At 28.2% G+C, this 27760-nt stretch overlaps 2 protein-coding genes across 4 annotated transcripts; one reads left to right on the top strand and one right to left on the bottom strand.

The window, feature by feature from the left end:
- Positions 1-2: 2 nt before the first annotated feature.
- On the top strand, positions 3-7468 carry LOC135137136 (mitochondrial chaperone BCS1). Its single transcript, XM_064066711.1, has 5 exons — positions 3-526; positions 574-713; positions 1709-1921; positions 6808-7141; positions 7194-7468. Exons 1-5 carry the CDS (start codon positions 204-206, stop codon positions 7453-7455), a joined length of 1272 nt encoding a protein of 423 aa, XP_063922781.1. The 5' UTR covers positions 3-203; the 3' UTR covers positions 7456-7468.
- LOC135137137 (dynein regulatory complex protein 9-like) lies at positions 7450-27717 on the bottom strand. 3 transcript variants are annotated; one of them, XM_064066714.1, is made up of 4 exons: positions 27568-27717; positions 19224-19828; positions 18851-19177; positions 7450-7696 (listed from the first exon to the last, which is right to left on the bottom strand). In XM_064066714.1, exons 2-4 carry the CDS (start codon positions 19677-19679, stop codon positions 7466-7468), a joined length of 1014 nt encoding a protein of 337 aa, XP_063922784.1. In that variant the 5' UTR covers positions 19680-19828; positions 27568-27717; the 3' UTR covers positions 7450-7465. The 3 variants fall into 3 exon arrangements, with proteins under 3 accessions (XP_063922784.1, XP_063922783.1, XP_063922782.1); XM_064066713.1 differs by lacking the exon at positions 27568-27717 and adding an exon at positions 19878-20092 and having other exon boundaries at positions 19224-19825; XM_064066712.1 differs by lacking the exon at positions 27568-27717 and adding an exon at positions 19878-20091.
- Between the last annotated feature and the right edge of the window lie 43 nt (positions 27718-27760).

Below are 27760 nucleotides of genomic sequence, written 5' to 3'. Positions count from 1 at the left end.
CCAACTGTCAACCACAGTCACAACTAACCTAAATTACAAAAACACTTATTATTATTATACAACAATTAAACTGGAATTTATTAATACCAACAGATGTGTGTACACAAATTTTACAACCCGGCGATAGAAACACCATCAAGAAACACCCCCACGAATTGAATCTAGTGCGAAAGTGAGGTTATGTCATTTTCAGTTTTGCCCCCATGACGATTACAGAGTACATATCCGCCCTCTCCGACAACCCCTACTTCGGAGCAGGCTTTGGTTTGTTCGGCTTGGGGGCGGGAGCCGCGCTTCTACGCAAAAGCCTCCAAGGCTCCCTAATTCTGTTCAGGCGACACTACATGATCACGTTGGAAGTCCCCTGTAGAGACAAATCCTACCAGTGGTTACTCCAATGGATGACGGAGAAGGGGGCCCGCCAGACCCAGCACTTGAGCGTGGAGACCAGCTTCGAACAAAAAGAAACCGGCCATGTGAAAACCAAATATGACTTTATACCAAGTGTAGGTACGCATTTTTTCCGGTAAGTGGGCGACAAGGGGGCGACTTTATAATGACGGGTTTGTGCAGGTACGGCTCGACGTGGATCCGCGTGGAGCGCACCAGGGAGCAGCACACTCTCGACCTACACATGGGGGTACCGTGGGAAACGGTAACCTTGACGGCGTTCGGGAGGGACAAGTCCATCTACTTTAAAATTTTAGAAGAAGGTACGCCCGAAGGAACAAACCCATCAGGAAACAGATTTCTTGTAGTTCTGAGGCGCGCGGACGGGAGTTCACGGTTTGAAAAGGGGGCTCAGGCATGATTAGAACTTTGAGTTGTTCAGAGGTAAAAGCGTGCAATAAGTCGGGTTTGTGTTGCCTAATTAAGTCAATGTTGACACCGCGGAGGGTTAAGGGGCGCAAACTTTGAATCTCGTTTTTGGTGAGCGAAATCAAAACAATTCCAATGTGTTTGAGGAGGCTTGCGGACCAAGTTTGGGGCTCCCCGTATGCATTTACGACCTTGTCGTGCAACACTCGCAGTTGGCTGTTACTACAAGCGTTCAAGTTTGCAAAAACTTTTGATTTGATTTTTTTAAAGTCGTGTTTCGGGATTTTCGAGAGGTCGTCTTCAGAGAAGCCGCAGATGAGGTTTGAGAGGTGGTTGAGGGAGTCGGCGCGGGTTAGAGCATTTAGGCCGTGTTGGATTTTGAGGGCGTCAGCGAGGACTGAGACTTGGCTGCGCGAAAACGTGTCCACTTTGCCTGGAATGGACGTCTTTGGGTTAGTTTTTCAAAATATGGTTAAACGTTACCTAAGGTTTCTATAATTGTCCAGTCCGTGAGGTTCAAGTGGCATAAATCGTCCTCCGGTATCACGTGGAGTATGTCTATAATGTTGCTTAATTCGTCGGCGGTGATGTTTTGGGGTCCGCTGTCCCCCTTGAAGGCTTCCCAAATCAGTTTCGTGTCGTAGTCGGACAAATCGATTGTTTTGAGGACGCCGGCGGACTGAATAATTGCCTGTCGCGGGTTACTCAGTTTGTGGAGCTATTAAAATCAATACGTTAGTTTTGGAATAGGAAATGACCACGTGTACCTCCTCGAGATTCCCCGATAATAATATTTTGAGGAAATCCAAGTTCGCGGCACCGCACTGAGCTATAAGTAGGATAGTTGCTATTAATATCATTTTGACACTTTATTGATTAATTTTGGTAGCTAGACAGATGGCATTACGTCAACATGAAGGCAAGACTATTATGTATACGGCGATGGGGAGCGAGTGGCGACCTTTGGGACATCCCAGGCGGAAACGACCGATTTCTTCCGTGGTTCTGGATAAAGGGATAAGCGAGAAAATCCTCGGGGATTGTAAGGAGTTTGTTGGCAATCCGGGGTGGTACACGGAGAGGGGGATCCCGTATAGAAGAGGTAATGGTGGTTGAGTATTGAAACTAAACTGCAGGGTGACTGTTAATGATTGGAACAGATTTTTGAGTTGGCAATTCTGAATTATTGGCAGCAATGTTAGCAATTTTGACATAAGCAACGAGAATGCCATCATAAAATTTTAAATATGTTGCCAACCTCATAAAAAATCACAAACATTAATAGTTATTATTGATGGTATAAGTTTGGAACCTTGGTTTATCGCTAGAATGACATACTTTTCTAGTAACCCAGATTTAGTACTTCTAGTTAGTTTTCTTACGCAACTTTCGAAACGTAAGCTTACCAAAATTTATCTGATCATCCCCTCCAACACTTTGTTGACGTCATTTTAAAATTTTGCCAAGTAAATCCTACTCAAATGTTTATATATATATTATATATGTTTAGTTAGAAATTTTGCAGTGTTTTAGGTTATGGTAGAGATGGTAAATCGATAATAATTTTTTTTGTTTATCCTCTCCAAAAACTTGCTGACGTCATCTCAAAATTTTACTGGACAAATCTTCACATAATATTATGGATTTGCATTTTTTAGTCAATTTTGGCGCCTTTTTGTGGCATTTTTTCATTTTTTACCTTTTTTGCGTTTTGTTCTTTACCATTTTTAGTGTTTTTAGGCGTTTATTCGTCGCTTTCTTGTCGCTTTTTTATGCTTATTTTTGTAGTTTTTTTGTTTTTTTAAATGGCTGCTTTTGTTGCATTTTTTTTGGATCCCGTTTTCACATTTTTTGTTGATTTTTTTATCACATGTTTTGTAATCTTTTTAACTTTTTTGACGTTTTTTGTTATTATTTTTATTTCTTGTTTTCTTTTTTTATACTATCGCTTGATTTCCTTTTTCCATATTTGTTACGGTTTTTTGAAATTGCCCTTTTTCATTTTTTTGGTTTCTTTTTTTACTCCCTTTTTGTCGCTTTTTTGACTCTTTATTGCTATTTTTTTTTATCGCATCTTCGTTTGTCACTTTTTCCTTTCACTTGTTTTTGTTGCTTTGTGTCGCCTTCTTGCCTTTTTTGTCGCCCGTTTTGGTACCTTTTTTTTTGGCGATTTTTACTCACTTTTTTGTCGTACTTTTTCTCGCTTTTTAATGAATTTTTGTGGCCTTCTATGACATTTTTTGTTGCTGTTTTATCTTTTTTGCATTTTGTTTTTTATTTCCTTTTTTTCGCCTTTTTGGCTCTCTTCATCGCCTTTTTTTTCAATCAGTTTTGTTCTGACTCTTTTTCCACCTTTTTCTTTACACATTTTTTTTATTAATTTTGTCTCGATTTTTTTATTTATTTTTGACGCCGTTTTTACCATTTTTTTTCGACTATTTTTTGTTTCAGGTTTTTTTTTGGCAACTTGTTTTTGATTTTTTTTTTGTTGCAGTTTTGGTGCTCTTTTGGCCCCTTTTTTACGCTTTTTAAGTTACATATTTTATGTAATTTTTACTTTTCGTTTTTTGTGGACTTTTTTATCCCATGTTTTGCAGCCTTTTTATCTTTTTTGGTGCATTTTTTTACATATTTTGTATATGTGAATTGTCCAATTTTTCATTTTTTTGTTTATTTTTATCATTTTTTAATTATATTTTTTCTTTTTGTCACCTTTTTAACTTCCATTTTTACTTCATTTTTTTAATCTATTTTTTGGGAACTTTTTAATGTAACGCATTTTTGGCGATTTTTCTTCGCCTTTTTTGTCGTTTTTCTCATTTTTGCTTCTTTTTTTGTTGTCCGTTTTGTAGGTGTTTTTTTTTTGCCCCATTTTAAACTTTTTAAGTCACCTTTTTTACGTCTTTTTTTAGATTTTTTCTGTTCTTTTTGTCGCTTTTTTACGATTTTTTTGTTTATCTCTTTGTTGCCCTTTTCTATTGCCTTTTTTGACGTTTTTAGTCCCCTCTTTTACGTCATGTTTACTTTTAATAGCATTTTTTGTGGACTTTTATTCCATGTTTTGTTGGGCTGTTATCTTTTTTTTTTGTGCATTTTCTGGTGTATTTTTCATATTTTTGTTGATGTTTCTGTCGGTTTTTTTAATTCTTTTTTTCTTATATGTCGTTTTCTTAACTCCCATTTTTACGTCCATTTTTATTTATTTTCTGGAGATTTTTTTGTCATTTTTGCCTGTTTTTTTTGTTGGCCTCTTTTGTTGCCTCTTTTTTAAACTTTATAAATCAACTTTTTTTCGTCTTTTTTTCTACTTTTTTCTTCGCTTTTTTTTGTTGCTTTTTGAGCTTTTTTGTCCTTTCTGTTGCCTTTTTCTGGGTGCCTTTTTTGACGTTTTTAGTCCCTTTTTTACATCATTTTTACTTTTAATAGCATTTTTTGTGGACTTTTATTGCATGTTTTGTTGGTCTTTCATCTTTTTTTTTTTATGCATTTTTTTACATTTCTTGTATATTTTTCATTTTTTTGTTGATTTAACTGTCGTTTTTTCAATTCCTTTTTTTCTCTTTTGTTGCTTTTTTAACTCCCATTTTTGCATCAATTTTTTTACTCTTTTTAGTTTGACGCGTTTTTGGCGACTTCTTTTCGCTTTTGTCATATTTGCCCTTTTTTTGTTGTTCATTTTGGTTGCCTTTTTTTAGGTGTTTTTTCGGCCCTTTTTTGAGCATTTTAAGTCAATTTTTTTACGCCTTTTTTTCTATTTCTGTTCTTTTTGTGGCTTTTTTTACAACTTTTTTCGTTTGGCTTTTTTTGGCTACTTTTTTCTTCGCCTTTTTTTTGTTGTTTGTGCATCTTTTTTGTCCTTTTTGTTGTTCTTTTCTGTTGCATTTTTGGATACCCTTTTGATGTTTTTAATCCTCTCTTTTAGGTCAATTTTACTTTTAATTGCATTTTTTGTGGACTTTTATTCCATGTTTTGTTGCTCTTTCATCTTTTTTTGATGCACTTTTTTACATTTCTTCAGTACCTATGTGAATTGCCCTATTTAAAATTTTTTTTGTTAATTTTTCTGTCATTTTTTAGTTGATTTTTCTGTCATTTTTTAGTTGATTTTTTCTTTTTGTGACCTTTTTACCTCCCATTTTTACCTCCTTTTTTATTTATTTTTTGGAGACTCTTTTTACTTCAACGCATTTTTGGCGATTTTTCTTCACCTTTTTTGTCATTTTCCCTTTTTTTTTTTTGCTATTGTAGGTGTTTTTTTCGGCTCTTTTTGGGCTTTTTAAGTCAACTTTCTTTTTTTCTGTTTGTGTTCTTTTTGTCGCTTTTTTACGACTTTTTGTTTGGCTTTTTTTGGCTACTTTTTTCTGCGCTTTTTTTGTATCGTTTTTTTGTTCTTTTTGTTGTCTTTTTTGTTATCGTTTTCTGTTGCCTTTTTTTAGGTGATTTTTTTTTATATTTTCAGTCACCTCTTTTACGTCTTTTTTACTTTCAATAGCATTTGTTGTGGACTTTTTGTTCTCCTTTCATCTTTTTTTTTGCTGCATTTTTTTACATATCTTGTGTATGCGAATTTTTATTTTTCATTTTTTTGTTGATTTCTCTGTCGTTTTTCTATTGTTTGTTGTTTCTTTTTTGGAGAATCTTTTTAGTTTGACGCGTTTTTGGCGACTTTTCTTCGCCTTTTTTTGTCATTTTTGGCTTTTTTTAGGTGTTTTTTCGCCCCTTTTTTTGAGCTTTTTTACTTCTTTTTTTCTGTTTTTGTTTTTTTTTGACGCTTTTTTACGACTTTATTTGTTTGGCTTTTTTTGGCTACTTTTTTCGCTTTTTTTTGTTGTTTTCGTATTTTTTTTATGCTTTTTGTTGTCCTTTTCTGTTGCCCTTTTTTTGGGTGATTTTTTTGATATTTTTAGTCTCCTCTTTTACGTCATTTTTACTTTTAATAACATTTTTATTCGATGTTTTGTTCCCCTTTCATCCTTTTTTTGTGCATTTTTTACATTTCTTGTGTATGTGAATTATCCTATTTTTCTTTTTTTTTTTTTGTTGACTCTTCTGTCGTTTTGTTTAATATTTCCGTGTTGTTTTTTTGTCGCTTATTTAACTCCCATTTTTACCTCCTTTTTTATTTATTTTTTGGAGACTCTTTTTAGTTTGACGGGTTTTTGGCGCCTTTTTTGTCGTTTTTGTCATTTTTGCTTTGTTTTGTTGTGTTTTTTTTTGTTGCCTTTTTTTACGTGTTGTTTCGTCCCTTTTTGAGCTTTTTTTTGAGACTTTTTTGTTTGGCTTTTTTTTGCTACTTTTTTTTTTGTTGTTGTTTTTGTATCTTTTTTTGTCCTTTTTTCTTGTCCTTTTCTATTGCCTTTTTTGGGTGAATTTTTTGATATTTTTAGGCCCTCTTTCACGTCATTTTTACTTTTACTCGCATTTTTCGTAAACTTTTATAACATGTTTTGTTGGATTTTATCTTTTTTTTTGGTGCATATTTTTACATTTCTTTATGTGAATTGTCCTATTTTTCTTTTTTTTTTTTTTGTTTATTTTTCTGTCATTTTTGTAATTGTTTTTTTGTGGATTTTTTAACTCCCACTTTACCTTCTTTTTTCATGTACTTTTTGGGAAAGTCTTTATAGTTTGAGGCGTTTTTGGCGAGTTTTCTTCGCCTTTTTTTTGCTTTTGTCATTTTTGTCCTTTTTTGTTGCCTTTTTTTAGCTGTTTTTTTCGCCCATTTTTTGAGCTTTTTAAGTCATTTTTTTTGTTTCTATTCTTGTTGTCACTTTTTTTCGACTTTTTTTAGCATGTTTTATTGTCTTTTTTGTCGTTTTCTGCTCCTTTTTCATTGTTTTTTCGTGTCTTTTTGTTGTTTTTCTTGTCCTTGCTAAATAGTTGATGACGTCATCACAAAATTTTAATATGAAGTACTCAAACTCGCAAAACCAAATTTTATAATTCATCTAAGAACCTGGGTTTATTTGATTTCGACCCGATTTTTAGGTTACCTCCTACACGGTCCCCCCGGTTGCGGCAAATCCTCCTACATCACCGCCCTCGCCGGAGACCTCGGCTTTTCAATATGCGTCCTCAACCTCTCCGAAAGGGGGCTATCAGACGACCGCCTTAACCACCTCCTCAGCGTCGCCCCCCAGCAGAGCATCATCCTCCTCGAAGACATAGACGCCGCTTTCGTCTCGCGTGAAGACACCCCCCAGCAAAAATCCGCCTACGAGGGCTTAAACCGCGTCACCTTCAGCGGCCTGCTGAACTGCCTGGACGGCGTCGCCAGCACCGAGGCCCGAATAGTTTTCATGACCACGAACTACCTCGAACGGTAAGCGCATCCCCAACCACCACACGTTTTTCATTACACCGGCTTGTTAAAGCCTCGACCCGGCCCTCATCCGCCCCGGCCGCGTCGACCTCAAGGAGTACATCGGCTGGTGCTCGCCGCACCAGGTAGAGCAGATGTTCCTGCGCTTCTACGACGGCGACAAGGCGCCGGCGCAGGCCGCCAGGTTCACGGAGAGGGTGCTCGCCTTCGAGAAGAACGTCAGCCCCGCGCAGATCCAGGGGTTCTTCATGTTCTTCAAGCACAGCGACCCGGAGGAGGTTATAGACAATTGCAAAATGATTTGGGAATTATAGTTGTAGGGATTTATTTTTGATTTTTTCGCCCACTACCCCCCCTGGCGCTTCCCTTCTTGTCGTTGCCGCGCTTCTTCTTCTTTCGTCTGAAGGGGCCCAGGCCCTTGCGGAACATGACGCCGCGCCACCAGGATTGGATCCTGGTGGCGGCGTTGGTGCGCCGCTCCAGCTCCTCGGCCTCGCGCTTCTGTTGGATCTTGTAGGCTTTGAAGTCGTCCATCTCCTTCTGGCGACGGTCGTACTACGGAAGAAATTTGTCTTTGAAAGGTGGCAGTTTACGCGGACGATTTTTTTCAATTCAACGGGCAATTTTTACAATACTGTTTTTTTTTGTGAGATTGTAAAAAAACTGGAAATTTGCCAAAAATGAAACAATTCCAGACTTCAAAACGATTTAAAGAGTACTAAATTTTTGAGAACGAACACTAAAATTAAAAAAAATAATAGTGATTCTGTTCGTGTTAAATTTCGGTTTTGATTTATTGAAATTTCAAGGTAAAATTCAGTTTTTGTATTTTTCAATTTTTGAATTGTCGATTTTAATCTTCCCAAAATTTTTATTGTTGCAAAATCGCGAAACTTAAAAATCAAATAATTTAACACTGAAAAATAGAAAAATATACAAAATGGAAAAATCAAAAAATCTGAAAATCCAAAAATTTAAAAATCGAAAAGTTGAAAAAACCGTAAAATTAAGGAAACGCAGTTTCAGAAATCAAAAAATTGAAAAGCTGGAAAAATTAAAAAACCAAATATCGAAAGATTGCAATCGTAAATTCAAAGAAACCAAATTTCCAAAAAATGAAAAATTCGAAAGTTTGAAAACTGAAAAATTAAAATATCTGAAAATTAAAAAATCGAAAAATTTACAAATCGAAGAAGCGAAAAATTTGCAAAATTATAAAACTGAACAAACAAAATTTTAAAAAAATTAAAATACTAATTTGAAAAATCAAAAAAAAATTTAAATCCAAATATTTTTAAGTCGAAAAATTTCAAAATTGTAAAATTACAAACGAAATTTGAAAAATCAAACAAATTTAATTTACCTAACTGAAAATATCAAAATCAAAAAATTACACAATTGAAAATTCAAAAAAATGTGAAAATTCAGAACTGACTAAAAATTGAAAAATTTCAGAATTTTAAAATAGAAAAATTGCCAAATCGAAGATGCGAAAAATTGCAAAATTATAAAACTGAAAAATTAAAAGTCTGAAAACTTGAGAAATTAAATTCCTAATTTGAGAAATCAAAAAATTTTAAAATCCAAATATTTTAAAATCGAAAAATTTCAAAGTCGTAAAATTTTATAAAGGAAATTTCAAAAATGAAAAAATTTTAATTTGACAAAAAATGGATTGAAAATACGAAAAATTAATATACCCAACTGAAAATAGGAAAAACATCAAAATCGAGAAATTTAAAATTTAAATTTGGAAGCAGGAGAATTGCAAAATCGTAAAATTTAAAGAAACAAAAATTCAAAATTCGAACTCCCACTCGAAAAATTGAGAAATCAAAATATGTACAATTTAAAAATTTTAAAATCGAAACAGTCAAAAATGCAAAATTCGGAAAATCGAAGAATTTAAAAACACAAAAAAAATGAAGAAATGAAAACTGAAATATCTGAAAATTGAACAAGCCAATTATTGAAAAATTGACAATCTAATTAATATTAAGAAATTGCATTCGCAGAACTAAAGCAACAAAATCTCAAAAATTGAAAAATTCGAAAGTTGGAAGATCAAAATTTAATTTTGAAAACTCAAAGCAGAAACGAAAACTTATGAAACAAAAAATAAATTTCTGAAAATTAACAAATCTAAAAATTGACATCTGAGAAGCTAAAATTTGCAAAATTATCGATATGAATTTAATTTTTTTTCAATTGAACGGGCAGTTTTTACAATATTGCTTTTTTGTGGGATTTGTAAAAAAACTGGAAATTTGCCAAAAATGAGAATTTCAGACATCAGAACGATTTAAGGAATACTAAATTTTTGAGAACGAACACTAAAATTAAAAAAATAATAATAATAATAGTGATTCTATTCATGTTAAAATTCGGTTTTTATTTATTGAAATTTCAATGTAAAGTTCACTGTTTCCTGAATTTTCATATTTACTTAAAAGTACATTTTTGGATTTTTTAGTTTTTCGTTTCAAATTTTCAAGCAGTACAATAGGAAAATTGAGAAACAAAAATTGAAAAATGTAAAATTTTTATCATTGCAAAATCGTGAAACTGAAAAATCAAAAAATTAAACATTTAAAAATCGAAAAATTTACAAATTGAAGAAGCGAAAAATTTCCAAAATTATAAAACTGAACAATGAAAAATTGAAAAATTAAAATACTAATTTGAAAAATCAAAAGATATTAAAATCCAAATATTTAAAATTCGAAAAATTTCAAAATTATAAAATTACAAAGGAAAGTTGAAACATGAAAAAAATTTAATTTGAAAAAAAATGAAGAATTGAAATTACGAAAAATTAATATACCTAACTGAAAAAACAAAAATATCAAAATCAAAAAATTACACAACTGAAAACTCGAAAAACGTGAAAATAAAAAAATAAAAAATTGAAAAGTTCCAGAATTTTAAAATCGAAAAATTGACAAATCGAAGAAGCGAAAAATTGCAAAATTATAAAGTTGACAAATTAAAAATCTGAAAACTTGAAAAATTAAATTCCTAATTTGAGAAATCAAAAAATTAAAAAAAAAAGAAAAATTAAAATATCAGCAAATCAAAAATTTAAAATTCTAAAAATTGTGAAATCAAAATATTAACAATTTAAAAATTTTAAAATCGAAAAAGTCAAAAATTTGAACACAAAAAACTTGAAGAAATGAAAACTGAAATATCTGAAAATTGAACTATCCAAGTATTGAAAAATTAACAATCTAATTAATATTAAGAAACTGCATTCGAAGAATAAAGAAACAAAATCTCAAAAATTGAAAAATTCGAAAGTTGGAAGATCGAAAAATTTAATTTTGAAAACTCAAAACAGAAACAGAAACTTATGTAACAAAAAATAAATTTCTGAAAATTCAAAAATCGAAAAATTGACATCTGAGAAGCTAAAATTTGCAAAGTTATCATTATGAAAAATCGGAAATTCAAAATATCGAAAATTACAAAACTAAAATATTGAAAAATCAAAACATTTAGAAATCCACAAATTTTAAATTCGGAAAATTCCAAAGTCGAAAAATTGAAAAATTAAAATTTCAAAAAACCAAAAGTTAAAAATTTTCGTGAAAATGGAAAAATTTTAAATGACCAAAATATTGAGAAATTAAAAATTTTCAAATGGAAAAAGTGAAAAATTCGAAATTTGGAAAATCGAAGAATTTAAATTTGAAAACTAAAATATAAAAAAAGCATTTTTTTTAATTAACAATTCCGATACATTACTTTATGTCCAAGATAACAAAAGAGTTTTAGAGAATTTATTTATTATTTATGTATTTATAAATTCAAGAACCAAAAAATTTAGAAATTAAATTAAAATCTAAAATTCCAAAATCTAAAATTGAACAAACGGAAATTCGAAACAATGAAAAATTGAAAAGTTTGAAAATCGAAAAATTTCAGCTTGGAAACAAAAAATTCAGACCAAAAATCGGATTATTGAAAAAAAGAAAAATTACAATGGCTATCTGGAAATTGAAATTTTTTTTTCGAATTTTTTTCAAATCAACGGGCAGTGCTTTTTTGTGGGATTTGTAAAAAAACTGGAAATTTGCTAAAAATGAAACAATTTCAGGCTTCAAAACAATTTAAGGAACACTAAAAAATAGAAAATTGCAAAATGGAAAAATAAACAAATCTGAAAATCCAAAAATTGAAAAATTCACAAGTCGAAGAAGCGAAAAATTTCCAAAATTATAAAACTGAACAATCAAAAGTTTGAAAAATTAAAATACTAATTTGAAAAATCAAATAATTTTAAAATCCGAATATTTTAAAGTCGAAAAATTTCAAGATTGTAAAATTACAAACGAAATTTGAAAATTCAAAAAAATTTAATTTAAAAAAAAAATGAATTTAAATTACGGAAAATTAATAGACCTAACTGAAAATAAAAAAATATCAAAATCAAAAATTACACAACTGAAAACTCAAAAAATGTGAAAATCAAAAAATAAAAAATTGAAAAGTTCCAGAATTTTAAAATCGAAAAATTGACAAATCGAAGAAGCGAAAAATTGCAAAATTATAAAGCTGACAAATTAAAAGTCTGAAAATTGAAAAATTAAATTCCTAATTTGAGAAATGAAAAAATTAAAAAAAAAGAAAAATTAAAATATCAGAAAATCAAAAATTTAAAATTCTAAAAATTGTGAATTCTAAATATTAACAATTTAAAAATTTTAAAATCGAAAATCAAAAATACAAAAATTCGGAAAATCGAAGAATTTAAATCTGAACACAAAAAAATTGAAGAAATGAAAACTGAAGTATCTGAAAATTGGACAATCCAGTTATTGAAAAATTAACAATCTAATTAATATTAAGAAATTGCGTTCACAGAATTAAAGAAACAACATCTCAAAAATTGAAAAATTCGAAAGTTGGAAGATCGAAAAATTTCATTTTGAAAACTCAAAACAGAAACGAAAATTTATGTAACAAACAATAAATTTCTGAAAATTCAAAAATCGAAAAATTGACATCTGAGAAGCTAAAAACTGGAAAATTATAAAAATTGGAAAATCAAAATTTTGAAAAATTTAAAATTCTAATTCGTTAAAGAAACGAAATTTCAAAAATCAAAAAATTGAAGAAACGAAAATACGAAAAATTAGTGTATTTATGTATCTCACTGAAAATGGAAAAGTTCCATATGAAAAATCGAAAATTCAAAATATCGAAAAGTACAAAACCAAAAAATTGAAAAATCAAAACGTTTAGAAATCCACAAATTTTAAATTCGGAAAATTCCAAAGTCGGAAAATTGGAAAATTAAAATTTGAAAAAACCAAAAGTTAAAAATTTTCGTGAAAATGGAAAATTTTTAAATTACCAAAATATTGAAAAATTAAAAATTTTAAAATGGAAAAAGTGAAGAATTCGAAATTTGGAAAATCGAAGAATTTAAATCTGAAAACTAAAGTATAAAAAAAATGTATTTTTTTTTAATTAACAATTCCGATACATTACTTTATCCAAGAAAATAAAAGATTTTTTGAGAATGTATTTATTGTTTATGCATTTGTAAATTCAAGAATAAAAAAATTTAGAAATTAAATTAAAATCTAAAAATTCCAAAATCTATAATTGAAGAAACGGAATTTCAAAATTCGAAACAATGAAAAATTGAAAAGTTTGAAAATCGAAAAATTTAAGGTTGGAAACAAAAAATTGAGACCAAAAATCGGATTATTAAAAAAAAAAAGAAAAATTAAAATGGCTATCTGGAAATTGAAAAATTTTTTTCAAATCAACGGGCAGTTTTTACAATAGTGCTTTTTTGTGGGATTTGTAAAAAAACTGGAAATTTTCCAAAAATGACACAATCTCAGACTTCAAAACAATTTAAGGAGCACTAAATTTTTGAGAACACTAAAATTAAAAAAAAAATAGTAATCCTATTCGTGTTAAAATTCGGTTTTTATTTATTGAAATTTCAATGTAAAGTTCACTGTTTCCTGAATTTTCATATGTATTTACTTAAATATGCATTTTTGGATTTTTTAGTTTTTCGTTGCAATTTTTCAACCAGTATTTTTATATTTTTCAATTTTTGAATTGTCGATTTTGCTCTTCCCACATCAATCGCAATTTTTCAAAATTTCAGTTCGAATAAATTTGTCATTGGTTGAAAAAGTGAAAAAATAAAAATCAAAAAATTGTGAAATTAAATAATCGAGAAACTGAACATTAAAAAATGAGAAACTGAAAAACAAAATGGAAAAATTGCGAAGTTGTGAAGCTGCAAAATCAAAAATTGTATATTATAAATGGAAAATTTTCCGAAAAACTGCAAAACCAAAATCGTAAAACTAAAAAATCGAAAAATACCGAAGCAAAATCGAATATCTACCAAGTTTGGAAATTGGGAAATTAAAAAACTGTACAATAGGAAAATTGAGAAACAAAAATTGAAAAATTTAAAATTTTTATTGTTGCAAAGTCGTGAAACTAAAAAATTAAAAAATTAAACATTGAAAAATAGAAAATTGCAAAATGGAAAAATAAACAAATCTGAAAATCCAAAAATTGAAACATTCACAAGTCGAAGAAGCGAAAAATTTCCAAATTTATAAAACTGAACAATCAAAAGTTTGAAAAATTAAAATACTAATTTGAAAAATCAAATAATGTTAAAATCCGAATATTTTAAAGTCGAAAAATTTCAAAATTCTAAAATTACAAACGAAATTTGAAAATTCAAAAAAATTTAATTAAAAAAAAGATGAATTTAAATTACGAAAAATTAATAGACCTAACTGAAAATAAAAAAATATCAAAATCAAAAAATAAAAAATTGAAAAGTTCCAGAATTTAAAATCGAAAAATTGACAAATCGAAGAAGCGAAAAATTGCAAAATTATAAAGCTGACAAATTAAAAGTCTGAAAACTTGAAAAATTAAATTCCTAATTTGAGAAATGAAAAAATTAAAAAGAAAGAAAAATTAAAATATCAGAAAATCAAAAATTTAAAATTCTAAAAATTGTGAAATCAAAATATTAACAATTTAAAAATTTTAAAATCGAAAAAGTCAAAAATACAAAAATTCGGAAAATCGAAGAATTTAAATCTGAACACAAAAAAATTGAAGAAATGAAAACTGAAATATCTGAAAATTGAACATTCCAATTATTGAAAAATTAACAATCTAATTAATATTAAGAAATTGCGTTCGCAGAATTTAAGAAACAACATCTCAAACATTGAAAAATTCGAAAGTTGGAAGATCGAAAAATTTCATTTTGAAAACTCAAAACAGAAACGAAAATTTATGTAACAAACAATAAATTTCTGAAAATTCAAAAATCGAAAAATTGACATCTGAGAAGCTAAAAACTGGAAAATTATAACAATTGGAAAATCAAAATTTTGAAAAATTTAAAATTCTAATTCGTTAAAGAAACGAAATTTCAAAAATCAAAAAATTGAAGAAACGAAAATACGAAAAATTAGTGTATTTATGTATCTCACTGAAAATGGAAAAGTTCCATATGAAAAATCGAAAATTCAAAATATCGAAAAGTACAAAACCAAAAAATTGAAAAATCAAAACGTTTAGAAATCCACAAATTTTAAATTCGGAAAATTCCAAAGTCGGAAAATTGGAAAATTAAAATTTGAAAAAACCAAAAGTTAAAAATTTTCGTGAAAATGGAAAATTTTTAAATTACCAAAATATTGAGAAATTAAAAATTTTAAAATGGAAAAAGTGAAAAATTCGAAATTTGGAAAATCGAAGAATTTAAATCTGAAAACTAAAATATAAAAAAAATGTATTTTTTTTTTAATTAACAATTCCGATATATTACTTTATCCAAGAAAATAAAAGATTTTTTGAGAATGTATTTATTATTTATGTATTTGTAAATTCAAGAATAAAAAAATTTTGAAATTAAATTAAAATCTAAAAATTCCAAAATCTATAATTGAAGAAACGGAATTTCAAAATTCGAAACAATGAAATATTGAAAAGTTTGAAAATCGAAAAATTTAAGGTTGGAAACAAAAAATTGAGACCAAAAATCGGATTATTAAAAAAAAAGAAAAATTAAAATGGCTATCTGAAAATTGAAAAATTTTTTTCGAATTTTTTTCAAATCAACGGGCAGTTTTTACAATAGTGCTTTTTTGTGGGATTTGTAAAAAAACTGGAAATTTTCCAAAAATGACACAATCTCAGACTTCAAAACAATTTAAGGAGCACTAAATTTTTGAGAACACTAAGATTAAAAAAAAAAATAATAATAGTGATTCTATTCGTGTTAAAATTCGGTTTTTATTTATTGAAATTTCAATGTAAAGTTCACTGTTTCCTGAATTTTCATATGCATTTACTTAAATGTGCATTTTTGGATTTTTTAGTTTTTCGTTGCAATTTTTCAACCAGTATTTTTATATTTTTCAATTTTTGAATTGTCGATTTTGATCTTCCCACATCAATCGCAATTTTTCAAAATTTCAGTTCGAATAAATTTGTCATTGGTTGATAAAGTGAAAAAATAAAAATCAAAAAATTGTGAAATTAAATAATCGAGAAACTGAACATTAAAAAATGAGAAACTGAAAAACAAAATGGAAAAATTGCGAAGTTGTGAAGCTGCAAAATCAAAAATTGTATATTGTAAATGGAAAATTTTCCGAAAAATTGCAAAACCAAAATCGTAAAACTAAAAAATCGAAAAATACCGAAGCAAAATCGAAAATCTACGAAGTTTGGAAATTGAGAAATTAAAAAACTGTACAATAGGAAAATTGAGAAACAAAAATTGAAAAATTTAAAATTTTTATTGTTGCAAAATGGTGAAACTGAAAAATCAAAAAATTCAACACTGAAAAATAGAAAAATTGCAAAATGGAAAAATGAAAAAACTGAAAATTCAAAAATTGAAAAATTTGCAAATCGAAGTAACGAAAAATTTCCAAAATTATAAAACTGAACAATCAAAAGTTTGAAAAATGAAAATACTAATTTGAAAAATCAAAAGATTTTAAGATCCAAATATTTTAAATTCGAAAAATTTTAATGTAATGAATTGAAAGTACGAAAAATTAATATACCTAACTGAAAACAGAAAAATATCAATATCGCAAAATTGAGAAATTTAAAATTCAAAATCGTAAAATTAAAGAAACAAAAATTCAAAAATCGAACTCCAAAGTTTAAGAAAATCGAAAATTTAAATTTGAAACTCAAAAAATTGAAAAAACGAAAAATTAAAATATCTGAAAATTGAAAAATTAAAATATTTACCAATTAAAGTTTTAAAATCGAAAAAGTTAAAATTCAAAATTCAGAAAATCGAAAAATTTGAACTTGAATATAAAAAAAGTGAAGAAATGAAAAACTGAAATATCTTAAATTCCAATAATTGAAAAATTAAAAATCTAAGTATTGAAAAATTGCATTCACAAAATTAAAGAAACCAAATTTCAAAAACTGAAAAATTCGAAATTTGAAAGTTCGAAGAATTTAATTTTAAAAAGAAACGAAAACTGAAATAACAAAAAAAAATATTTGAAAATTAAAAAAAATTCAAAATTGACACATCTAAGAAGCCAAAAATTGCAAAATTATAAAATTAAAAAATCAAAAATTTCAAGAATTGAAAAATTTTTAAATTCGAAAAATCGAAAAAATTTAAATTCTAAATTTGCAAATACATATGTAGTAAAATTAAAGTATCGAAAAATTAAAATATCGGAAATACAAAATCTAAAAAATCAAAAAATCAGCATTTAGAAATCCAAAAATTTTAAATTGGGAAAATTCCAAAATCGTAAATTTAAAGAAACGAAATTTCAAAAATCAAAAAATTCAAAAGTTAAAATCTCGAAAAATGGAAGAAACGAAAAATTATGTATGTATGTATCTCACTGAAAATAAAAAAGTTGCAAAATCGTAAAATTATCGATACGAAATTAAAAAACTGGAAAAGTTCAAGTTGGAAAATCAAAAAATTAAAGTTTGAAACTTTGAAAAGTGCAAAATCGAAAAATGAAAAAACCAAAAATTAAATATTTTCCTGAAAACTCAAAAATTAAAAATTCTAAATATTGAAAAATCTAAATATTTACAAATTAAACATTTTTAAATTGAAAAAGTGGAAAATTCAAAATTCGGAAAATCCAAAACTAATTTAAAAACAAAAAAAAAATGAAGAAATGAAAAACTGAATTCTCTGAAAATTGAACAATCCAATATTTGAAAAATTAAAAATCTAAATATGTACTGAAAAATTGTATTCGCACAAAGAATTAAGGAAACTAAATTTTGAAAACTCAAAAAAGAATCGAAAATTGAAATAACAAAAAGTAAATATCCAAAAATAGAAAAATTGACAAATCTAAGGTAAAAGAAGAAGCTAAAAACTGCAAAATTATAAAACTCGAAAGTCAAAAATTTTCGAAATCTTAAAATTAAAATATGGAAAAATCGGAAATTCAGAATATGGCAAAATTCCAAAATCATGAAATTAAAGAAACGAAATTTCAAAAGTCATGTTTCAAATTGGAGAATGGAAAAATTAAAAATGTTGCTGGTAAGCGAAAAGTTTAATTCTAATTTTAGTTCTAAAAATTGAAAAACGAAAATAATTAGAAATAAAAAAATTTAAAATCGAAAAAGTAAAAAATTTTGAAAATTAAAAAATTAAAAAAAATGTATATTTTTTAGATTGTCAATTCCGATCCATTACTTTATGTCTAAGAAATAGAGAATTTATTTACTACATAGTTATAAATTCGAAAATCAAAAAATTTAGAAATTTAAACATTTAAAAGTCAAAAAATTCGAAAATCTTAAATTGAAGAAACGGAATTTCGAAATTCGAAACAGTGAAAAATTCAAAAGTTGGAAAATCAAGAAAGTTAAATTTGAAAACAAAAAGTTGACACCAAAAATCGAAATATTGAAAAAACGAAAACTTAAAATTGGTGTTTGAAAATTGAAGAATTGCAAAAATGTAAATTCGAAAAATCAAAAATTTTATAAATCGAAAAATGTAACATGAAAAATAATAGAATTTTACATTCTAATTTCAGAAATTGAAAAGTTGTAAAATCATAAAATTATAAAGAAACAAAATTTCAAAAAGGGAAAAATTTAAAAGTCGAAAAATGAAAAATTAAAATATGAGAAAATTAAAAAATGGAAAAATTGCAAATTTTAAAATCGAAATATTAAAAGAAAGAAAATGCTAGAAACTTCAAAACGGTAAAATTGAAAAATCAAAAAATTTAGGCATACAAAAATTTTAAAATCAAAAAATTGCAAAATCGTAAAATTAAGGGAACGAAATTTCAAAAATTGAAAAATCAAAAAATTTAGAAATACAAAAATTTTAAACTCAAAAAATTGCAAAATCGTAAAATGAAGGGAACGAAATTTCAAAAATCGAAATATTTAAATATCTGAAAATTAAAAAATCAAAATTTAGAAACATTAAAACTTTAAATTTGAACAGTAATTGCAAAAGCTTTTCTTTAAAAAGAGGACGAAAATTTCGAAAATTGAAAAATTAAAAAAAAATTAAGAAATGATAAATAAAAAAATCGAATAATTGAAAAAACGCGAAATTAATAAATCTGAAAATTAAGAAATCGAAAAATTGAAATTTTCAAGATAGAGATAGAGTGTTCAGTCGCTCCATTTAACTTTTTTATTTTTGAAATTACGTTTTACCTCCGCTTGCAGCGCGATGTGTTCTTCCGCCAGATTTTCAGTTCTGATCTTCATATCTTGGATTTCCTTCTCTTTCTCCTCCATATCCCTATCATACTTTTCCATCCACTTCTCAATGTCCTCTTGGTACTCGGTCAGGGACCCCTCCAGAAACATCCACATTTCATCGTGCACGCGATTCTCTTTATCAATCTCCACGTTCATATCGAACGCGGTCCCCGAGTACTCTTTTTCGTTCCTATCCAAAACAATCTTATTCTGCTCGTGCCTCGCCTTCTCCCAATCCGTCACGTACCCAATTTTAATCGTGTTTTCCAAAATATTATCCTGAAACAAATTGCAATCACCCAGAAGCACCACAACCCCGCCTCACATTCAGCTCGTCCTTGACGTTCCCCAGCCTCTCCGTGAGGTCCTGGATCATCCTCGTCATGTCCTTCCGCTCCGACTCCATATACAGCCGCAGCTTGCCTAGCTCGCGCTGGTTGAACTCCTTGGACGCCAACAGAGTCGTCTCCTCCTCCCTGGTCAAAGCGTCGTCGGCGAGGATCTTCTCCAGGTCGTCGAAGTAGAAGTCGTTCTCCAGGTTGGTCACGACAATGTTGAACACCTGCTCCAGCCACGTGAGATCCCTGCTGAACTTCCGGAAGGCGAGGAATTTCTTGTCCGTGCTGACGTGCCTCTCCACGTTGAACTCCACCGCGGAGTACTTCTCAGTCAGAGGCACGAAGTCGACGTCCACATGAGCCTGGGGTATTTGATTGATTTCGCGCATGATGATGATCTCGTGGAGGGCGTCCTGCATGACGGAGATGGCCACCGTGGCCATCAGCTTCGAGAAGAACTTGGTCCTCTGGCGGACTTGCGTGGGTGCCTGGACCGTGGCGTGGCGGAGTCTTTCGTTGATGTTTTCCCGGAATTCCAGGTCGTCGTCGTCGTCGTCTTTGGGTCTGCCGAACTGGACTTGTCTGTCGCCTGCTGAAATAGGGAGGTGGAGTGAAGGGCGATGGTTGTGGGAGTTTGTTACCATCCATGATGGAGGGGGCTTGGGTGTGTCGGAATTTTTAGACGTGCTGGTTTACATGTGAATTTTACGAAAAAAAAAAATTAACGATGCGTTTATAACCGACGCGGAGCTAACGAACCGACCGAATTGAAGAATTATTAATGTCGACCAGACATTTGTTTAGTGGTTGCCTAGCAACGTTAAGTCGATCGCGCATTGATTGTCGATAATGAAGATGCGACCAGAAATACATTTTCAAGACTCTCTTTGATATTTTTTTGTTTATATTTTTGTCTATAAATTTCTTAGTATTTTTCCGTTTCCGTCGGTCTGTCTGTGCGTCTGTCCGTCTGTCTGCTGTCCCGGATTTTTATGTATTAAATAACAAAGTCTTACACATGGAGTTTATGAATCCGTGTTGAGTTTTTACCCGAAACGTCCAGTTTTTTGGACAAAAAAATAAAATTATATGAAACAACACTTTGCAATTTAATTTTGGATCTGCAAAACCGAATGCTTTGAGATCTTGGAGATGCTTTAAAGTTGTCATAGGCATGGTAAATTTTTGAATGTTTGCTTATCCTCCCCCTAAAAAGATGATGACGTCACTTCAAAATCCTATCTTGAATGTGCAAAAATATAATGAGTCGATACTTGTGATTTATCACTGTGTGATAACCCAAACATCCCAACATTTTACAATACATATTCCTTTTTTTTATTTTTCACTTTTTCGAATTTTAAGTTTTTCAATTTTTATTCTTTCGATTTTTCAAATTTCCGTTTGTTCATTTCCTTTATGTTCTGTGTTCTTTTTTCGATTTTTCAATTTTTCATTTGTTCAAATTTTCAGACTTTGAATTTTCAGTACGTCCATGTTTCAATTTTTAAATTTCTCACTTTGCAGTTTTTGGATTTCCAGTCTTCCGATTTTCCAATTTCTTTAATTTGAAATATTTCTATTTCATAATACATATTTCTTTTTTTTTATTTTTCAGTTTTTCGATTCTTAAGATTTTCATTTTGTAATTTTTCGTTTTTTATTTTTGATTTTTCAATTTTTCAATATATCGACTTCAATTTTTCGTTCCTTCAATTTTTCGGTTTGCATCAGTTTTTCAATTTGGCAATTTTTCAGTATTACAGATTTTCATTTTTCGATTTTTCAGTCTCTCAATTTTTCATTTTTCCCTTTTCCAATTTTTTGTTTCCGATTTTCATTTTTCATTTTCCCGATTTTTTAATTCTCACTTTTTCGATTTTATATCACAATTTTCCTTTTTTTGATTTCCTTTATTTTTTGTTGTTTCTTTTAATAAATTTTTCAAATTCTCGGGTTTTTAGCAATTTTTCTTCAAATTTTCAAGTTTGATTTTCACTTTGTACATTTTTTAGGCTTTAATTATACGCTTTTTCGTTTTTATTTTACAATTTGTTGACTTCCAAATTTTCCAATTTTTCAATATTACAATTTCTCATTTTTCCATTTTTCACATTCTCGATTTTTAATTGTGCCCTTTTTCAATTTTCCGTCCCCTCAATTTTTCAACCCCCCGATTTTTATTTTGCATTTTCCTGTTTTTTTATTTTTCATTTTCTCGATTTTATATAGCAATTTTTTGTTTTTTCATTTCCTCAATTTTTGTTGTTTCTTTCGATTTTCCAATTTTTCGTTTATTCAATTTTTCAAATTTTCAGGCTAATCGATTCCAATTCGTCGATTTTCCACTTTTTAAATTTTTCAATTTCCAGTTTTTGGGTTTCCACCCCTCTTGTACTTTCTGGATTTTCAAATTTTCGACAGTTTTATACTTCGATTTCTGTTTTTTTTTCAACTTTTCGATGTTTTAATTTTTCTTTTTTAAAATTTTTCATTTTTTTTATTTCTCGATTTATCGAATTCAGATGTTTGGATGTTTTGATTGCTGAATTTCTCAATTTATCAGTTTCACAATTTTTTTCTATTTCTAGATGTTTCGATTTTTGGATTTCTCGGTTTTTCGATTTTCCAATTTTTCGATATTTCGATTTTTCTGTTATCCGATTTTTCATTTTTTTTAAATTCTGGAGTTTCGATTTGTCGATTTTTCAGTTTCTCAATTTTTCGTTTCCACAATTTTTCATGTTCCCGATTTTTATTTTTCAGTGTGGCGAATTTTTAATTTTTATTTTTTTGATTTATTTCACAATTGTCCGTTTCTTCATTTCTTTATGTTCTGTGTTTTTTTTTCGATTTTTCAATTTTTCATTTGTTCAATTTTTCAAATTTTAAGACTTTGAATTTTCAGTTCGTCCATGTTTCAATTTTTAAATTTTTCACTTTGCAGTTTTTGGATTTCCAGTCTTCCGATTTTCCAATTTCTTTAATTTGAAATATTTCTGTTTCATAATACATATTTCTTTTTTTTATTTTTCAGTTTTTCGATTCTTAAGATTTTCATTTTGTAATTTTTCGTTTTTTATTTTTGATTTTTCAATTTTTCAATATCTCGACTTCAATTTTTCGTTCCTTCAATTTTTCGGTTTGCATCAGTTTTTCAATTTGGCAAATTTTCATTTTTCCCTTTTCCAATTTTTTGTTTCCGATTTTCATTTTTCATTTTCCCGATTTTTTAATTCTCACTTTTTCGATTTTATATCACAATTTTCCTTTTTTTGATTTCCTTTATTTTTGTTGTTTCTTTTAATAAATTTTTCAAATTCTCAGGTTTTTAGCAATATTTCTTCAAATTTTCAAATTTGATTTTCACTTTGTACATTGTTTAGGTTTTAATAATACGCTTTTTCGTTTTTATTTTACAATTTGTTGACTTCCAAATTTTCCAATTTTTCAATATTACTATTTCTCATTTTTCCATTTTTCACATTCTCGATTTTTAATTGTGCCCTTTTTCAATTTTCCGTCCCCTCAATGTTTCAACTCCCCGATTTTTATTTAGCATTTTCCTGATTTTTTATTTTTCATTTTCTCGATTTTATATAGCAATTTTTTGTTTTTTCATTTCCTCAATTTTTGTTGTTTCTTTCGATTTTCCAATTTTTCGTTTATTCAATTTTTCAAATTTTCAGGCCAATCGATTCCAATTCGTCGATTTTCCACTTTTTAAATTTTTCAGTTTGCAGTTTTTGGGTTTCCACCCCTCTTGTACTTTCTGGATTTTCAAATTTTCGACAGTTTTATACTTCGATTTCTTTTTTTTTTCAACTTTTCGATGTTTTAATTTTTCTTTTTTAAAATTTTTCATTTTTTTTATTTCTCGATTTATCGAATTCAGATGTTTGGATGTTTTGATTGCTGAATTTCTCAATTTATCAGTTTCACAATTTTTTTCTATTTCTCGATGTTTCGATTTTTGGATTTCTCGGTTTTTCGATTTTCCAATTTTTTGATGTTTCGATTTTTCAGTTATCCGATTTTTCAATTTTTTTAAATTCTGGAGTTTCGATTTGTTGATTTTTCAGTTTCTCAATTTTTCGTTTCCACAATTTTTCATGTTCCCGATTTTTATTTTTCAGTGTGGCGAATTTTTTATTTTTATTTTTTTGATTTATTTCACAATTGTCCGTTTCTTCATTTCTTTATGTTCTGTGTTTTTTTTTTCGATTTTTCAATTTTTCATTTGTTCAATTTTTCAAATTTTCAAGCTTTGATTTTTCAGTTCGTCCATTTTTCAATTTTTAAATTTTTCACTTTGCAGTTTTTGGATTTCCAGTCTTCCGATTTTCCAATTTCTTTAATTTTAAATATTTCTATTTCATAACACATATTTCTTTTTTTTTAATTTTTCACTTTTTCGATTCTTAAGATTTTTTAAGTTTTCGTTTTGTAATTTTTCGTTTTTGATTTCTGATTTTTCAATTTTGCAATTTCTCGACTTCCAAAATTTTCCAATTTTTCAATATTACAATTTCTCATTTTTCTATTTTTCACATTCTCGATTTTTAATTGTGCCCTTTGTCAATTTTCCGTCCCCTACATTTTTCAACTCCCCGATTTTTATTATGCATTTTCCTGATTTTTTATTTTTCATTTTCTCGATTTTACATCACAATTTTTTGTTTTTTCATTTCCTTAATTTTAGTTGTTTCTTTCGATTTTCCAATTTTTTGTTTCTTCAATTTTTCGAATTTTCAGTTTCTCAATTTTTCGTTTCCACAATTTTTCATGTTCCCGATTTTTATTTTTCAGTGTGGCGAATTTTTTATTTTTATTTTTTTAATTTATATCACAATTGTCCGTTTCTTCATTTCCTCTATGTTCTGTGTTTTTTTTTCGATTTTACAATTTTTCATTTGTTCAATTTTTCAAATTTTCAGTTCGTCCATTTTTTAATTTTTAAATTTTTCACTTTGCAGTTTTTGGATTTCCAGTCTTCCGATTTTCCAATTTCTTTAATTTTAAATATTTCTATTTCATAACACATATTTCTTTTTTTTTAATTTTTCACTTTTTCGATTCTTAAGATTTTTTAAGTTTTCGTTTTGTAATTTTTCGTTTTTGATTTCTGATTTTTCAATTTTGCAATTTCTCGACTTCCAAAATTTTCCAATTTTTCAATATTACAATTTCTCATTTTTCTATTTTTCACATTCTCGATTTTTAATTGTGCCCTTTGTCAATTTTCCGTCCCCTACATTTTTCAACTCCCCGATTTTTATTATGCATTTTCCTGATTTTTTATTTTTCATTTTCTCGATTTTACATCACAATTTTTTGTTTTTTCATTTCCTTAATTTTAGTTGTTTCTTTCGATTTTCCAATTTTTTGTTTCTTCAATTTTTCGAATTTTCAGTTTCTCAATTTTTCGTTTCCACAATTTTTCATGTTCCCGATTTTTATTTTTCAGTGTGGCGAATTTTTAATTTTTATTTTTTTAATTTATATCACAATTGTCCGTTTCTTCATTTCCTCTATGTTCTGTGTTTTTTTTTCGATTTTACAATTTTTCATTTGTTCAATTTTTCAAATTTTCAGTTCGTCCATTTTTTAATTTTTAAATTTTTCACTTTGCAGTTTTTGGATTTCCAGTCTTTCGATTTTCCAATTTCTTTAATTTTAAATATTTCTATTTCATAATACATATTTCTTTTTTTTGATTTTTCAATTTTTCGATTCTTAAGATTTTTCAAGTTTTCATTTCGTAATTTTTCTTTTTTTAATTTTGATTTTTCAATTTTACAATTTCTCGACTTCCAAAATTTTCAATTTTTCGTTCCTTCAGTTTTTCGGTTTGCATCAGTTTTTCAATTTGGCAATTTTTCAATATTACAGATTTTCATTTTTCGATTTTTCAGTGTCTCAATTTTTCATTTTTCCCTTTTCCAATTTTTTGTTTCCGATTTTCATTTTTCATTTTCCCGATTTTTTAATTTTCACTTTTTCGATTTTATGTCACAATTTTCCTTTTTTTGATTTCCTTTATTTTTTGTTTCTTTCGATTTTACAATTTTTCCTTTAATAAATTTTTCAAATTTTCAGGTTTTTAGCAATTTTTCTTCAAATTTTCATTTTTTATTTCCACTTTGTACATTTTTTAAGTTTTTATTATACACTTTTTCGTTTTTTTATTTTTGATTTTTCAATATTACAATTTGTCGACTTCCAAATTTTCCAATTTTTCAATATTACAATTTCTCATTTTTCCATTTTTCACATTCTCGATTTTTAATTGTGCCCTTTTTCAATTTTCCTGATTTTTTATTTTTCATTTTCTCGATTTTACATCACAATTTTTTGTTTTTTCATTTCCTTAATTTTTGTTGTTTCTTTCGATTTTCCAATTTTTCGTATATTCAGTTTTTCAAATTTTCAGGCCAATCGATTCCAATTCGTCGATTTTCCAATTTTTAAATTTTTCAGTTTGCAGTTTTTGGGTTTCCACCACTTTTTTACTTTTTGGATTTTCAATTTTTCGTTAAACTTTAGATTTCTCAAATTTTCGACAGTTTTTACTTCCATTTCTTAATTTTTTTTTTTTAAATTTTTTCAATTTTTTTTATTTCTCGATTTATCGAATTCAGATGTTTGGATGTCCTGATTGCTGAATTTCTCAATTTATCAATTTCACAATTTTTTTCTATTTCTCGATGTTCGATTTTTGGATTTCTCGGTTTTTCGATTTTCTAATTTTTCGATGTTTCGATTTTTCAGTTATTCGATGTTTCAATTTATTTAAATTCTGGAGTTTCGATTTGTCGATTTTTCAATTTTTCGATTTTTAAGTTTCAGATTTTCGAATTTTTCTTTTTTGATTCTTTGATGTTTGGATTTCTCCATTTTTCAATTTTGCGATATTTGAATTGTTCAATGTTTTAAATTTTAGATTTTTCGATTTTCCAGTTCTTCAGTATTTCTATTTTACAATTTTTCAAATTTTGACATTGCTAAATTTTCAGTTTTCCGATTTTTCGATTAATACATTTTTTTTTATTTTACCGTTGCTCGAATTCCCAGTTTCGATTTTTCAGTTCTTCAATTCTTCAGTTTTTCGTTTTTTAAACCTTAGATTTTTCAATTTTCGACTGTATTATATATATTTCGATTTGTGAATTTTCCGATTTTTCAATTTTCCAATTTTTTAAAATGTTCAAGTTTTGAAGTTTCTCAATTTTCAGTTTTCCGATTTCTCAATTAATCTATTTTTTGGTTTTCCCATTTTCGATTCGCGAAGGTTTCGATTTTTCAGTTTTTCAGTTCCTCAATTTTTCGATTTTTCAGGCTCCAGATTTTTGAAATTTTCAATTTTTCAATGTCCCAATTTTTGGATATTTCGTTCAATTTTGTGAGTTTTCTCAGTTTTTCGATTCTTCAAGTTTTCAATTTTGGGATTTTTTAGTATTTCGACTTTTGGATTTTTCACGTTCTGGATTTTTCGATTTCTCGACTTTTTACAATTTTTCGTTTTTTGAACTTTCGGTTTTCACAATCTTTCAACTTTTCAATATTTTAAGTTTTCAATTTTAAAAATTTTAAGTTTTTCGATTTTTCTAGTTTTCAGTTCTATACATATTTGAATTTTTCTGTTTTTTTATATAAGTTACTAATAAAAATACTGGGTGTGAGTGAGAATTTAAAAATTTGGCGATTGAAATTCCATTTATCATGGGATTCGCTGTGATCGTCCAACCAAATGGAACCCTACGTTGTGTTTTTGAAAAATGGCGGGATGCGTTCAGATGCAAATGGTGGACCCCAAGGGTGGAAAAGTATCGCTTTTCAGGTCCAAAAAAAAATCTTATTGAACTTTGGACGAAATTTAAATAAAATCGAATTAAACGTGCTGAATCAAAGCAAATATTTGAAAATACACATAGGGGGCGTTGTAGCACGAACGGAGTTTGGGGCTCCTGGTCGGGGCTGTTCTCCTACCCACGACGGTGATTCTATCTATCGCAAGCACTGCCGCCAGCTCGACTAGGAACCGCGCACTCATCTTCTATACAATTTATAAGAATGATATTTCACATAAAGCCGGCTAAATTTATACCTGCGTTATTTTTTTTGTTTTAGATTCATTAATGAGGGAAATTCAAGAAAAAAATTCCTTGATTGTAAGACATAAAAAACAGAAAGAGTCATTAGAGAAAAACTCTCGGGAAAATTTGAAAAACCAATTTTAAAAAATGAAACGCAAAAAGAGGCTAATGCTCGAATTATTTCAAAAACACCATGTGTTTAAAAATAAAAACAAAAAAAAACAAACATAATTACCTTAAAATCACTGGCAAACTGCAGAGCTCGCAGACACAGCACTTCACTCACATCGACGCACTCCGAGGTAGGTGTTCATATTAACAAAAAAAATCAGTTAGAAGCCTGTCATAAATTATCGGTGCTGTTCAAACTCACCTATCGTCAAGTGTTCCACTTTGATTTACAATTTTAAACAAATTGATTTGTTTTT

Source organism: Zophobas morio, unplaced genomic scaffold (genome assembly GCF_036711695.1).
Source record: "Zophobas morio isolate AGI-343-1 ecotype UQ-CSIRO unplaced genomic scaffold, CSIRO_AGI_Zmor_V1 ptg000028l, whole genome shotgun sequence".
Classification (NCBI taxonomy): Eukaryota; Metazoa; Arthropoda; class Insecta; order Coleoptera; family Tenebrionidae; genus Zophobas; species Zophobas morio.
This window is presented reverse-complemented; position numbering and strand designations above follow the sequence as displayed.

Excerpts from the sequence above, each read along its gene's own strand:
- LOC135137136 (XM_064066711.1), top strand. The coding sequence starts at position 204 with ATGACGATTACAGAGTACATATCCGCCCTCTCCGACAACCCCTACTTC. Across the intron at positions 1,922-6,807 it reads GGGGATCCCGTATAGAAGAG|GTTACCTCCTACACGGTCCC; the intron begins GTAATGGTGGTT and ends CCCGATTTTTAG. Across the intron at positions 7,142-7,193 it reads ACCACGAACTACCTCGAACG|CCTCGACCCGGCCCTCATCC; the intron begins GTAAGCGCATCC and ends GGCTTGTTAAAG.
- LOC135137137 (XM_064066712.1), bottom strand. Across the intron at positions 19,178-19,223 it reads ACGTCAAGGACGAGCTGAAT|GATAATATTTTGGAAAACAC; the intron begins GTGAGGCGGGGT and ends AATTTGTTTCAG. Across the intron at positions 7,697-18,850 it reads ACATCGCGCTGCAAGCGGAG|TACGACCGTCGCCAGAAGGA; the intron begins GTAAAACGTAAT and ends TTTCTTCCGTAG.